This window comes from Leptosomus discolor, chromosome 11 (assembly GCF_034619465.1).
Source record: "Leptosomus discolor isolate bLepDis1 chromosome 11, bLepDis1.hap2, whole genome shotgun sequence".
In the NCBI taxonomy this organism is placed as follows: Eukaryota; Metazoa; Chordata; class Aves; order Leptosomiformes; family Leptosomidae; genus Leptosomus; species Leptosomus discolor.
The window spans coordinates 6,605,279-6,620,434 of NC_141401.1; the positions used below are offsets into that span (position 1 = coordinate 6,605,279).

The 15,156-nt window shown below is 42.4% G+C and overlaps 1 protein-coding gene across 1 annotated transcript in view; it reads right to left on the reverse strand.

Moving 5' to 3' along the window:
• Nucleotides 1-14,221: 14,221 nt before the first annotated feature.
• Nucleotides 14,222-15,156, reverse strand: part of MCTP2 (multiple C2 and transmembrane domain containing 2) — a 102,778-nt gene continuing 101,843 nt past the window's right edge. Inside the window, exon 22 of the mRNA XM_086471848.1 lies at nucleotides 14,222-14,290. Coding sequence (XP_086327974.1) covers nucleotides 14,222-14,290 — 69 coding nt within the window. The remainder of the gene's footprint in view (nucleotides 14,291-15,156) is intronic.

The following is a 15,156-nucleotide window of genomic DNA, read 5'->3' on the forward strand; positions in this document are numbered from 1 at the left end:
TAACTTGTAGCAGCATGTACCTGTATGTCACCACTGTATTACTAGAAGCACCTTAAAAGAAACTACTTATTGAGTAGTAAGATACAAGATTTCTTGATAATGTTTATTCTTCATTGCATTTCATAAAGTATTAGACCTAGGTAAGGGTTTTAAACAATGTCTTGCAGATATTTGAATTCACTAGAACAGCTTCGGTGGTGCTGATGTTTCTTTGGTGTTTTGTATGGTTAATGTTACAGGGAAAGAATTTTATGTGAAGTAAGGAAATTTAAGATACTGGGAAAATACAAGCAGCCATAAGTGAACATCAGTATCAGAAACACGACTTGAAAAATATGCTTAGGCAGTCAAGAAGACAAAAATCTCCCCAGGAAAGAGTCCACTGGAAATGATACAAAATGCAAGTGTAACTGGCTATGAACTTCTGAAGAACTTCACTACCTTAGAGTCCAGGACCGTGACCCTCCTTTCAGGCTGCTGTAGACAATCCACCAGGAAAAGATCTCCATGTGGCATCATTCAGCATTTCCAAATGTTCATTTGAAAAATTTCTGAACAATATTTTCCAAGCTTTATGAACAGAAAATGTAGAAGAAATACCTAAATTGTATTCTAGAACTATTAATTTCTATGGACCATGCCAGCAAAACTTCATTCTCTCTCTCTAGACAACCTCTGCCCTGGGTCCAGACCCATTCGCTTTCAAGGAGATGTTCAGGTTTGTGAAGTCTCTCTCTGCCACCATCCTCTGCTCCCAATGTGACCTCGCAGCTGAGCCCCAGCAAGTACTCAAGTGTGTACAGCTAAGGAAGGCAGAAGACACCCAGCCGTGAAGAAACTCTCTGTTCCCAAGGGACTGCTGGATTTCTCACAGCAAGAGACGCAAAACTCTTCCATCTCTCAGCTACCAGGAACGTTAATTCTCTTGCACTAGAAAATCATCCATTAGCTTCTATAAATAAGAATTAGCCAGTACCAAACAATCAAATCCCTGTGTATTAACTGCTTCTTTAAAAGTCACATTATTTTGGACATCTTCCTATCTCTATTTCATTTTCTTCTATTCTGCAATTTCAGTGTTTTAATATTTCAGGAGGAAACTCACACTAAATATGAGGTTTTTAAGCAAGCTATATTATTGCATTAATGACCTTAGTAAATTATTTTTTTTTAGCAACAAAAACCAAAGATTTTTCCCCAGGTCTTCTCTATAAAGCAGGAAAGTGAGTTTGTAATAATGAAACGTTCTATTTTAGTGGTGCTTTTGTCACTTTTCCAAAACTTCAATGCATAATATAAGGCACATGGCCATGGATTGCCAAAAGCATTAAAGTTTCACTTCTAAAAGCTAGCATTAAACTTCAAAGCCATTCAATCGGGCAGCTTCCTCAAATTTTCAGTTTAATCTATAACTCTAGGATTCAGGAGGCAAACTCGCATAAAGTTGGTCCCTAAATGTTAGGACCATAACAAGTACTCAGGTCTGTTTTCAGAAAGCTGGCCTCACGGGCGAGTGTTTGTCAATGTGTATGTCCAAGCTTCTAATCCAAATGTTCAAGGATTTGCTCTAAGGTTGAAGTTGGAGGAATAGCCCTTAAAAAGTAAAGGCAAGTGAATCCCCCCAACAAAACAAAACAAAAAACCCAAAGACACCAGATTCAGACTCAAGGATCGATTAAGGAGCAGAAAATATTTTTCTTACCATTTCACACAAGGCCAGATGTGAACGTGTTACAAATTTTGTGCAAGGGGTATTGGGTGACAACCTTCCTCAACTAACTTGGACTTGAAAAACTGGGTTAGAAAAATGGGCCAAATCTATTTTGGCAGCTCCTTGGGACTCTGGCTCCCTAAAGTTTACTGTCCACGGCCCTGACCTTTTCAGAGGTTTCCATCCATTTGGAAAGGACAGTTAAAGCAAGTGCCGCAATGCCGTGGGGTTTGCAGTCCAGAACGCTGGTGATGTTTGAATGCAACAGGCTGCACTTTGGTGGCAGTGGGGGGTGGGGAGGGAACTGTTGCAGCTCTCCAAAGGTAAGTCAGCCCCATTCATGGGTCCAAACCCCTTGATCCACCAGCTCCAAAGGACACAAATTCATTTCTCAGCAGTATTGCTTGAGACAAAGTTTTGCCCCATGAAGTCAGTCACTAGATTTCCAAACAACAGAATCCCAGCAGGGGGTCAGCTGCTCTCAGCCCTGGTACTTTACCTCTTGGAGGACTGAAAACACACTAGCAGAGAGTTTGTTTTGGCCCCACAATACAAGGCTGGTTGCGCTCTGCATCCAGCAGAAGATTGTTGTTCCAACAATGGAAAACGGAAGGGGGGAAGAGATGAACTCCGAGCCCGCAGCGCACCAAAGCCAAAACACACATTGCAGACATTTCTGTTACAGTGGGATACACAGGTTAAGCCAAGTCAATGCTCTGAAAGTCTAAAAACTCACACTCCGGCAAGCACCAGCCCTCAGTGGACCGTGACATATTACTCTGGCAAAGCAACCAGTGGAAGGGAAGCTTGAGGTTTTTAACAAGTTGCTCCTAAGAAGACTTAATATTATATCTCCTTCTCTAACGCGTTCCCATCCTACAGTCTATCCCTCCCAGGAGGCTGCACAGAGTCAAGTCATTTGGCTGCGAGACAAAGGAAAAGGAGGGTAAAGAGCAACTGAGGGAGCAAAAGACGGGAACGGTGGGAAGGCAAAGCAGCTGCAAAGGAGAACGCTCTCCCAGCTATGCGAGGCAGCTGCTGAGGGCAAAGATGGGAGGGAGAGGGATCACGCAAGAGAAGCCACTGGCATAAGCAGGTTGTCCTCCCCTGACTCCACACATCAATTACAATGTGAGGATGTCTGGAGCAAGTCCCTCTGGATAACACAGGCAGATTCACTCGTGGCAAAACCAGAGGAGCTACTCTATTGTGGCGTACCCAGCCTTGTCAGTGTGAGAAAATAGAAAATATAGCTGTGCGTAGCCCCAGCTCATTGCAGGGAGATGTAAACAGCCAGAGGCTGTGTCCAGGTGCTGGCTCAGCCGCAGGCAGTGGGAGGTTTGTCAAAGCATCCTCACCAACCAGGTCAGCACACCAACAGCAACTCGTGGCATTTGCACACCCAGTTACACATCTGAAGACCTGATCCAGCAGTACCCTTTGACTAGGGTATCCTAGCCTCTCTTTCCCCTAGCTGAAGCTCAAGAGAGATAATTAAAGCAGAACAAGGTGTTTTTTTTTTCCCTTCTTTGTCTTCTAAGCAAAGGATGCGAGCTGAACTGAGGAGGTATGAACTGCTTCATCTCAAACACTGAGGGCAGGCCTTCATGTGTTCTTTCGCACTGCACATACCCTGGGTTTTATACCACACCTCTTTCTTTGCTTTTGCTCCTTCTCCCTCCTTCCCCTCAGCCTTTCCACCAGCACAGGCTGAAATCAGCTCCCCTTCTACCCCACCCTCTCTTAGAATCTTTTCTTTAGGCTGTGATCACTCCTCCTTGACCACTGGCTTTGTCCTCCATGCTCTCCCCAAGCCTGGTGCAACACCCCAGTGTCAGCTGAGTTCAAGCTAAAGCGTTCAAATATACCATTTTGGATTGGATGCAAACTCAAGCTTGGGAATTCTGCATATCCTCCGTGTATTCAGCTTGTACAAACAGCAGCAGATATTTCTCTCCCTTCTACACAGGCGCACACACGCTCCTGCTGCTCCCATCCCTACAGACATTCCCCAAAAGCCATCTAAAAATTATTGTAAATGCAACACCACATTATATCTTCTGAAAAATAAAATAAAATAAAATAGTCAAACCCTGGCGTATCTCCAGAGAGGAAAGCGTCAGATCTCAGCTGGTAAATAAGATGTTACTGTGAAGCTTGTAAAGCCAACGTTATTTCTCCTTTGTAAAGGCTCTACCTGCATAACATGAAGGGGGCTCAGTGACAGACACATTAAAACACCATTAAACTGTGAAATAGAACACAGTGTGAAAATAGATTTAACCTTCACAGCATATTGATCTCTACCCCGCGCCGTGCCTAAGTTCTTGGACAACTGTTTTATAATAGGTTTTACTTATTTTCCTGTTGCTATTCTGACTTCCTCAGAGGAGGGTGTTATTTCTAAAAGCTCCTGACAGCTAAGGGAAAAGTGGGCTTGTTTCTTAGTCATCGCTCAGTGCTCGAGCGTTGCTGCTGCCAGCTGCTCCATAAACAGAAATCAGTTTTGTGCGAGTGAAGGATGGGTCTGGGCAGCAGTGATTGCGGTGGGGTGGGAGGAGGAGGAAGGGGAAGCGGAAAGGGAAGAGGAGACGGGCTGTTTGCAAGGACTCTGCTGAACAAAACCATGCAGGATGCAGGCAACCAGGCTGAACCTGAAATGCCTTCTGAAAGGGACAGCGCCAAGATTTATTTAAATGTGCAGGGACATGGACTGTGTTTGTGAAGATAGGTAAAATAATTGTGCTCCCATCTGCATATTCAGACGGGAAATCCTTCTGATGAATTGACTGTTACGGGTCACGCTGCTGCCAGCCAGTTCTTATACTTTCACTGTGAGATAGAGACTTCTCGCAGTGATGAGTTATGCTGTAGGACCTTTGACTGCCCCCGTCACCTCCCTCTGACCATTCATCCATCTCCCGGAGCCTTACGCTTAGAGTTCAAACCCTCCCAAATTGCCAGGTATTTTTCTTTTTCACATCAGCTCAACAAAAATGTTCCACCCGCCTCTACACTGGGATTTCCTTTCTGACCACCCCAAAATAAACCCAGCCGGAACATGGGACAGATAATGTCCAGCCATGTCCTGTAGCCCTGAACAGAGATTTTGAAACACCCATGCACAAACTAGATAAATTTTTGGGGGGCGTGGAGGGGTTATTTTTATGGAAATATTTCTGATGCCTTCCCCACTGTGGTCATCTGGCAAATCCCAGCCTGGCTGGAGATCTGCAAACACATATAAAGGGGACACTGAGCCCATCTGTCAGATATTGCTGACACGCTGCACAGAAATCAAACCTCTGAACCAGTTGCTGGGCATGGCTGAAGCTCTCCAAAGCAGGGTGTTGGATCTGTGTACCCCGACCTTGCGAGCAGATTAGCACCATACCAGACGTGTTTGTATACACAGTTCATGGACAATTTGCAAATTACCTGTGAGGCAACCATGCAACTACTGCAGAGGTGACTATCCAGCAATGCTGCCCGAGGCTAATTTCAGAACAATGGGAAAGTTGCATTGACTTCAGCAGGACTGGGATGGTGCTCACTGAATTTAAGTCAACTGCCCACTGAAAATCTCAGTATGCTTCCCACTTTGGTTAAGTAGTCCAGTTTGCCATAACATCACGCATTTTGACATAGCACGAATTCCAAACATTCCCCCAAAAGTGCAGTTAAACAAAACGTATAACAAGGTTAAATTTATCTCATACAGACTTGAACCTCAATAACAATAATACTACTAAAAATATAGGAAGGCTGATGGCAAGCAAACTGACCTTAAGAGCTGGCAATGGGAAGAATTATTTCTTGTAAAAATTTCTGGGATAAGCGTATATTTTATAGAAGGAGTCTCCTGTTCTGAATTACCGTAATCCAAGTCACCTTAATTCCATGTAGTGATGGAAATGACTGAACACACAAGAAAATGGAAAATAACTATTTGGAAAGAAATTCCTTGGGCAGATCAGTAGGGGCTGGCTCACTCAAGCCTGCGTTGCGTCATGCTCTGGGCACGGTCAACTTTTGGCAGGAGCTGAACAGCTCCTGCCTCTGCACGGGCATGGTCTTATGCATGTGCCATGCAAAGATTGCCTTTATGACACCAGAGGTGGCAACTGGATTTGCTGAGTCTTGTGCTCCCCAAACCCCCACCACCTACAGAGACTTTACGTTCTGCTGGTTTGCAATGCAAGTGGAAGGCAGACAGTAAGCTCACATGGCCTTGGATCCTGATAGGTACAAATTAAAGAATTTCACCTCATCTGTAAGCAAATCTGGGCATGACCTGTCCTACATTGCCTTTGGGTGACACTACACCTAAAGCAGCATCTTTGCACCAGCTTAGAGCTCTTGAGGATCCTTGTGCTTGTTGAAACCCAGCTGCTGCCCAGTTCTTTGCCGTTGTACCAGATTTTTTCTGCTCTTCAGAAAATGGGAACACCCTGGCACAATGTCAGCAGGCCTGGCCACTGAGTAGCAGTTAGTCTTCGCTGCCATGAAGGAATAGGGTGGACAGTGACTGAGAGCGGAGCACGAGCTCCAGCCCTCTCCTCCAAGCTGGCATGAACATAAAGCATGCACGATCAGCTGAGAGCAGCTTACAGCAATGTTTGCTGCTCCTCCCTTATTTGGCAGTGGGCAAGACCCGATTAGAAGAATCATTTCCAAGGAGCACCATGTTGAATTTAGGGAAGCTTTTTCAGAGCATCACCATTCTCACTGCATTAGGTGCACCTAGTTTATCAGCAGCAAATTTTTATCCAATATTTATCCCTTTCATAGAGGTAGCCAGACTGATCCAACGCCTTTGAGCTCAGCAGGCGTTTGATTTCAGTGCACTTCAGGTGCAGCCCGTGAAGTACACCACTTTAGTACAGCAATGCAAGTGGAAAACACTCAACAGTTAATTTCTTTTTCATGTAGAGAAGTAGCTATATTTCCCTACAGGAATCCTGATGCTACATCTATTCCCTACAAGATTTTTTTTTTTTTTCCTGAGCCTTCGAGAGAGCAAACACTCCTCCTCAGCACAGCTAAAGAAGCCATCTCCATTTTTGATGATGTGGGATGAGAAGGACATGGCACTCAGCCATTTGACTGAAAGGCAGTGACAATTAAGACCCTCACCTACTCTATAGTTCATTCATTTGTGGACACCACCACTCTGTTTTTATAAACTTTCCAGAAAATTCTGTCTCACTGTAGTGTCCTACACAGACAGTCCACAGCCTCTATTTGTGTACCTAGTCAATACTATACAATTTCAATGATGTCTTTCTAGTTTACATTGCTCCCAAACAGACGTCTTAATTGACTTTGTTTCGATCATCCTCTTTTTAAAGAACTCTTTTTAATAATTCTGTCCTTCATGATCCATTGTAACTTTTACCTGCTCATACCTCTACAACAAACAATAGACTCCAGGGGCTTTCCTGGGGTCTGCACGCACTTCTCTCAGCAGGACTCAGACATGGGGCTGTTGCTAATCCTGGACTTCCCTGTGGGCAGGACAGATCAGCAGACAGGGAGGAGCAGCAGATCCTGATGTTGGATCAATGCCCCATGGAGGATGACACAACCAGTGTGGCACACAAGTAGGAGAAAACTTAAAGACAAGCCAAAGGAAAGTGGACAGCTGAGAACAGGAAAGTATAAACCACAATAATCCAGGGTGTTCGTCCTTTTTTTGCATCAGACTTGCCCCGCGACCTTGGGCAAATGCTTCGTCAGTAAATGGCTCAAGTTTGCCCTCTGGTCTTCTGATCAAAATGCCAAGATCTTCAGGACAGCACCTGAAGATTATGCATTGTATTTGTATTTCTAAGGTCAACCACTTAATAAACCCATTTAATCGTAATCTCAAGTGCAAAGCCTGAGATGCAAATATGTCATTCAGAAACATGTTTTGAAGCAGTAGTCACACACGACTATGGGAAGATGATGATAATAGTGACTGCTCACAGCAAATGGTGTTGCCCAAATTGAAATCATATCATACTCAAAAGGTCTGAACAGAAGCATCTGAGCCATCACGGTAGAGTTAAAAACAAGCCCATCGAAAATGGATAAACAATTAAAAATGTATTGAAAGAAGAAAGAAAAAGAGAAATCATTCCTAATTAATTCTAGTGCCCTGTACAACCCCAGACTATTTGTAATCCTACAGGGAACATCTTTATTGATCTGGGGGACGCTGCAGCAGACTTCTGATGCTTATCTCAGCATAAAAATAGGCTCTTGTGATGAGCAGTGATTTAATTACATGACAATCACTGCTAACAATGCATGGTGAATACCAAAAATATGCAGAGCAAGAGTGGCAGTGATAAATGCAGGGGAATGGCATTGACTTTCAGTAAAGTCGTCTATTGCCAGAGATGGAGGGAGACTTCACCCCCCTCCCCGCCCCTTCTTCTTAGGTTGTAGCTGCCGTGTGGCTCCAGATCCTCACTCTGCGGAGTGAGCCGACCACAGGCAGACAGAAGGTGGAGAGAGAAATCAGACAGCCATGATCAAAGCAAAATTTAGCACACAAGTCAATGAAACTAACAGTCTTTTTTTTGCCTATAAGAACATATGCTCTTTCCATGGTGCATCTCCACTTGAAAATGAAGACGAGCTATTTTCTCTACTTTGGGAGATGGCAGTACTGAGCAAATAAATAGTACGTGGTTTTGCTAAGCACAGACTCAGGACCTTAGAAGCAGCTGCCCTTCATCATAGTGAGAGATCAAAGATCAGTCAAATCCCATCTTCTACGTGCTACAGCTAGAACAGAAGTAGCAGCAAGTGTTTACTCAAGAAATAAAAATAATGCATTTTGTTTTGCTTTTCAGGTGATCTTAAAAAAAATACCCACAGTAGGAATAAAGGGTAGTGTCACAAAGGGTAGTAAGACAAACCCCTGATTATTCACTCACCTCTGCTAAGGTTGCAACTGAAGTATTTGCCAGCATCTTTGAAGTCACTGTAACAATACTGGTGAACAGACTTTTCATTTCCCTGAAGGTGTCTGGATCCAGCACCGTTTTTATCTCCCCATCCCTTTGGGACTGAAGGAGAATCTAGGCTGACCACACATTTGGAAGTGTAAGGCCCAACTCTTTAAGTTTTATCATCTCCAGTTGGTAGATGACAGTTAAACATTTAATATTCTTCCTAGTCATAAAAGTAACTTACCAAAAATGCACAGATCAGGAGCAGAAAAACACCTCATTCATCTGCTAGAAATTTGATCACAACAAATCAGGTGTAGAGGAGAAATCCCTAGCTAAGCAGCGCCAGATTCCCTGGGGAAGCTGTCCCTAGCACATGTTCCCTACTATACCCATCCATCCACCCCTCAAATCACTGAAGCTCAGTGCCTTAACCTTCCTTCATGGGCTGCAGGCCACTCTTTAAACGTGCTATGGCTTCATGGAGCCGTCCTAGCAGCCAGTGATCACTGGTGCAAGGCACAATCTGTTGACCATCTAAATCTGACCATGGTTGGCCCTGGAAGACCCAGAACCAGATGTACATGCCCAGTCTATAAGCCCACCTACATTCCTTCTGCAAGGAAGTCCTCAAGAGGTTAGAACACTGGTTGCACTAGGACATCAGCACAAATTAAGTTTACATCAGCATGTCTTCCAGCTCTTACTTTCTTCCCCGGTAAGAGGCACATCATCTTGTTCAGCCAAGAGGGAAATTGCAGGTGTTCAATCCAACACACAGGAACTGATTGGCAATGTTCCTTCACGTAAAATTTAACAAGAATCACCAGCCCTCAGGTTAAAGCCACGCTGAGAACTTGAACTCATGCCCGCCCAGGTGCTGCTGCTGTTGCAAACACTAAGACCTGAATGCCACCTCCTGCTTCCCCATGCTCAGTTTCATGATTCATGTCAGAATAGCATGTCTTTTATTCAAAACAAAATGACCTTCTAAATTCTCTTGAAAAGCTGCAGTGTTTTAGTTCAAAGCATCACAGAGAAAAGTAGAATGAAAATGCTATAATCTTGAGGCTGTTTTTTCACTCCAACACTATTTCTAAATGCTTGTGAATAGTTACATTGATCATGAACATATCTTTTGCTCACATGGTCCTCGAAATATATAATTACTGTTGCTGCTGAGGGTCTTCCCCACTGATAAAGTGTCAGGCAGATACTTTGCCCAGAATTAGGAAATTTCACCAGCTTCAGTTTACCCCAATTTGAGGATGATTAGAACACTCCATCTGCAATACAGCAGATTAGCATCCTTAAAGTTAGCATCTCTGAAGGAAGTTGAGATACTACAAATGATGGTTAAAGGGCAGACATTCTTATCGTGTCCCTATGTGACTTGAAGGGGTAGATGCACCAGGGCCCTGATATGTGTAGCTTTACAGATAAAATACATATACAATATTAAGTCAAAACAGGATTCACTTCTAACACATGCCATAGTCAAAGCTAACATTTCCTAAACAGTCTATCAGCTTAGTTTAAAGGACATAGACTCTAAAGGTTAAGGTTTGATTAGAATATATTTTGTCAATTTTTTCTTAACACATCAGAGCCGCCAAATTTCTTACTGACGTGAACCTACCAGTCTGATGGTAAAATAATTCCAGTTCCACTTGTGGTAATGCCTGCAGGATCAGGTCCTCCAAATTAAAAAAATAAAATAAAACATAGCCCCATGTAGAGAACAGGAAATTAAATGGCAAGTGTCTGTTTTCTAGCAGGACAGCCCAATTCGGGGAGTTGTTAGTACTCTTACCCCAAGCAGTGAATTAACAGCAGCCAGCCGAATTTCTAGGGGACAAGAACTTTCCCTTTCCCAGGCAAACAGGCGCAGGGTAGCAGGTCTGCTGGGCAGTGCTCTCGGGTGGGAGCCCCAGGTCAGCAGGGCAGAGCCTGAGCCCTCCACCGCTTCATGGGTGGCTTGGGAGAGGACTGAGGGGGAAGCAGAGGGAGGAACGGCTATGGATGAAGGTTGAAACTGGAGCTTTGCAAGCAGAAAAAAATAAAAGGTACATGGCATTTTCACTAACTTTGCTTTATTCAGTTGTTTGCTTGCTTTCCACAAGGTGCATTTCAGTGACTGAGTTTTACTGACAGTGATCCATAGGGGAGCTGAATTCTCAGTTCTATTCGTGATTATCTGAGAAACCAAGCTTCAGCAGCAGCTTATGTTTGGGCAAATATGAGTACATATTGCATTTGCACATATATGTCAAATCCAGTTATTTACACACTGTACAGTTAGTGGACCTGTTTAGTCATATTCCGATGTCTCCATGATTCTGTAATCCACAGTCATCCAAAAGACCCATAGTTAAGATTTAAATTTCTGAATGCCTTCTGGTCTTAAGAGACTTCAGACTGCAAACATACATATTGTTGCACTGAAATGATTACTTTAAATTAAAAATATAAGTTTATCATTTCCATGCTATACATTGAATAGATTAACAATGTAAATACTGATAATTTGCATGGGCAAATTGACACACAGAGATAGGTACCAATTGATACTCTTGCTTTAGAAATCAAATTAAAACCCCGAATAAAGAGTTTGATTACCGGACTGTGCAGTAAATACATATAACTCTCCTTTAAGTAGGGCCTAGGAAATCCTACTAAATAGTTGTAAGCAGGGGGGTAAGGCTTTTACCTCATCTCCTGCTACAGCACAGTCTCCATTTCAAGTAACCTTCCATGTTAGTTGTTACACTGCACTGTCAAGTGATGTACTTGCTTACCTAGTCAGATACCAAATATTACAGCACAGTAAGCATTTTGAAAAGAATGCGAAACATATCTCCTAATCCAGATAAATTAAAAGCATCAGCTTAACCTCAAATGTTTATTGCCTTTCAAATAGCATTTATCAAAACGAAGAGCTCATTACAACATATATAGGTACTGGACCATCCACACCCCTTCATTTGGTATGTCTCCAGCATAACAATCTAATACAAATTATTCGGAAAGACAACATATCTACACAAAAAAAAACCCAAAAAAAACCCCATAAAAACCCAACCAACCAAACAAAAAAACCCAACCAAAAAACCCCAAAACCATCATCCTGTCTCCTGAACAGAAATCAGTTCCATGTGGAAAAACCTATAGGAAAAAAAAAAACCTATTAAAGTATCAGTCCCAACTTCTGAATAAATAAACAATTTTTCCTGCAGTTGAATGTTTTCACTCAAATCAACGATCAGATCTCACAAGCCTGCTTAAATATATGTCTGACTTTGGTCCTTACAAAATGACAAGACTACAGTATGATAAACCAGATGATAGTTTAAAGCGAGACAATGAGGCATTGTTTACACAGAAGATTGAGAAACTGGTTTAACAAAAGGGGTCCATTGACATCTATTGTATGTACAAGAAGGAGATTTACTGGAGATTTTGTAATTTCTACAAGGCTCTTTCCAACCAGCTTCATTAACTTGAAGTAAATCAAATCATGCAGAGATCTGGCTCAGCCAGTGAGACATGCCGGGAAAGATACAAAATGAAGAAGAACAGACGCGAGATGATAAGCTTTAGAATCTTTGGCATTTTTCATAAACATTTTCAAGGTTTTTAAATCTGTATATTCACCCATTTTCCCACACACGCCTATAAATACATTATACATGTACTCTTCTTTATACACAACTCTATACACACGGGTACACAAGCACACGTGCACACAAAGCAGCATTTTTGTGGCTTTTTAAACCAGGATAATCTTTCTTCTATCTTTCCATTTGCTGCTACACACAGCTTTGCATGAGCAAAATACATTCTTTATCCAATCAAGGCTGTGAAAATGTGCCTCTCCTTACTCAAAGGCACAGTGGGGCTTGTTATTTTGAAAAATAAACTTCTTGAAAAATCACTGAATCTGGCTAATAATCCAGTGGAAGATTCTCTGGTGTTAGTTTTCCCTTTTGAATTTCAAGCAACAGGCCCAGAAGACTGCATTACTGAACCATACAACAGGACTCCATTTTGATTGCCAATCCATAAACAAGGTTTTATCCATTTCACCTTTAATTAGATGGCTTCCAAGGTCTTCTTTTGTTAAAAAGAAACCCATCTCTCCAGATTCTCTATTTCTGTGTATTATAAACTACCCCAAGGGATGCTGGTGGTAACCCCTGCCTGGGAATCACAAGAAGCAACTCCAGCTCTTGTGAGACCAACGACTTGTGGTGGTGGCAAGTCGCCCCCACAATGTCCTACAGAACCTAAAGGACTAAGGGCTACACTCTCACCAAAATTAAGCAGGTTTACCTACGATTCTGTGTTTCAGTTTCCCCAGTCAAACACCACTAATAATGCTGGTTATCTGAATTATATAAAGCAAAAGCACAATAGCTAAAAGACTGGTAAGCAAGCAAGAAACCACATTTTCCTCAGAATAGAAAACAGGGTCCTTTCTTCTGTCTCTTCATTGCTCACTTTCCATATGACTTCACTTTCTGATCCTCTACTTGTGAATGACCAGGAAACGCTCCAACAAGACATCAGTGGTGGACCAAAGCCTGCACACTATTGCACAACCACGTCTTTGGGCACCGCGCTCTTTTTCTGCACAAGCACTTGTTTCTTTAAGGCTATAAAGTGTTTTTTCTCTTGGATCTGTAGTGTTGACCCCTCTGGCTTTAGACAGGAAAACAACAGCTGAAAATATCTGATGAGATGGAATTATAAAAGGCAAGTCAACAGAGTTTTTTCAGGTCAGTGAGTTAGGCTTTTCTGCAATCTCTTAATCCTTTCACAGCAGAAGGTTCTCATGCACCCATTGCCAGCAATGGATCTCTGATGATTCCAGTATCCAAAGAGTTAATCACAGGGTGGGCTTTAAAAAAAAAAAAGGAAGAAGGAAAAAGAAAACCCCACAAGTGCAGGATGAAATATTGAGATACTGTGGAGCTCCTAGCTTTTTCTGCTAATTATGATAAAAAACTTTTTAAAATGTACACTGCTTGAACAGAAGATGGGTATCAAAGACTTGTTAATTCAGAGCTTAAACCTTTCTAGGCACAGTGATTTAACTCAGAAAAGAATAGCTTTCATATCTTAATGTAAATCTGTTGGATATGTTAAAAACTGGTTCAGAGCACCTCCTCACATCAGCTCAGCTGATCTGCTACACTAAGCGGAATTATCTCTTCCTACATAAAACAGGGAGTGCTGCCACATCCAGCCTTGCCTCTGCAATGAAGGGGGGGAAAAAAAAAAGCCCAAGAAAAAAAAAAAGGTGCAGTTACACCATCCTCTCCCATTCTCCTCCCCACGCCACAAACTAGTTCATAAGTTTCACCTTGCTCTTTTTTGGGCTATGACTCCACGCCAAAAAGGCAAACCAAAAACACAACCCAAGACAGGTGTTTATCGAAAATCACGTCTTAGAAACAGTCTGTGGCAGTGATTATAGTGTTGTTCTGAAGCACGAAGGGCAGGGGGGAAGCGTGCGTGTACGCGTAGTGGAGGGAGATGCTGCGTTCCGAAATCGCTCTGCATCCTATAGCGCACTCCGCTTCTTCCTAATGGGACTGGAGCTGCTGTATGGTTTCAATTCAGCATGCTGCACCTGTAAAAACAAATAGACATGACGTTTGCAGTTAGGTAACTCTAGCTCACTACAGTGTGTGTTAATGGCTCCCCGAGGACAAACCAAGGGAAACTAAGGAAGGTTCAAAAGTAATGAATCATTTTCTAAACACAGGAACATGGGGGATTAATTGTAGGAAGGATTTGAGAAGTCATGCATCATTTCTTGAAACGAAAATATTAAAAGCAGATTTTTCTAATGAGATACATGGGGTTCTACCTGATCTCAGCAATGTAGGCTAGATCTTTTGGGTTGTTTTGGTTGGGAGTTGTGTTTCTTATCTTCCTGGCATTAACCTGTAAGTCTAATAAACTTCTCTCAAGAGTTTCAATTCAAGTGGATCCCAATAGGCAGTAAGATGACAGTTGTCAAAACCATACACAGACCTTGGGATGCCGACATATTTAATCATTTCAGAAAAGGAAAATATTTTCACAAATAGAACCTGGACAAAGCTGCTTCCATCTTTCAAAACAGTTTTATATACAATATAATGGTTAAATCATGTGTGATAAACTGAGGAGGATGGTGTAATGTCCAAATTGTCTGTTGTGCTACAGAAAAGTATTCCCATTGAAATCATGGGGAAACTTTTGCTGAACGTGCCAACTTTTTCACTCCTCCTCTGTCTTTTGTCCAATACATGTGGGTTGTAAATGGCTAATGTACAGACAGAGGTAATTTCTGACTCGTGGCAGTACCACAGTGAAATGATGATGCATCGATAGCAGGTAAAATGAAACTCCCATGGATGATTTTTCACTAGTGTTGCTGTCACACAGGCTTGCTATTTTTAGCACTAGTGGAAAACTCTGAGAAAGCTTGTCCCATCCTAGGAACTTTCA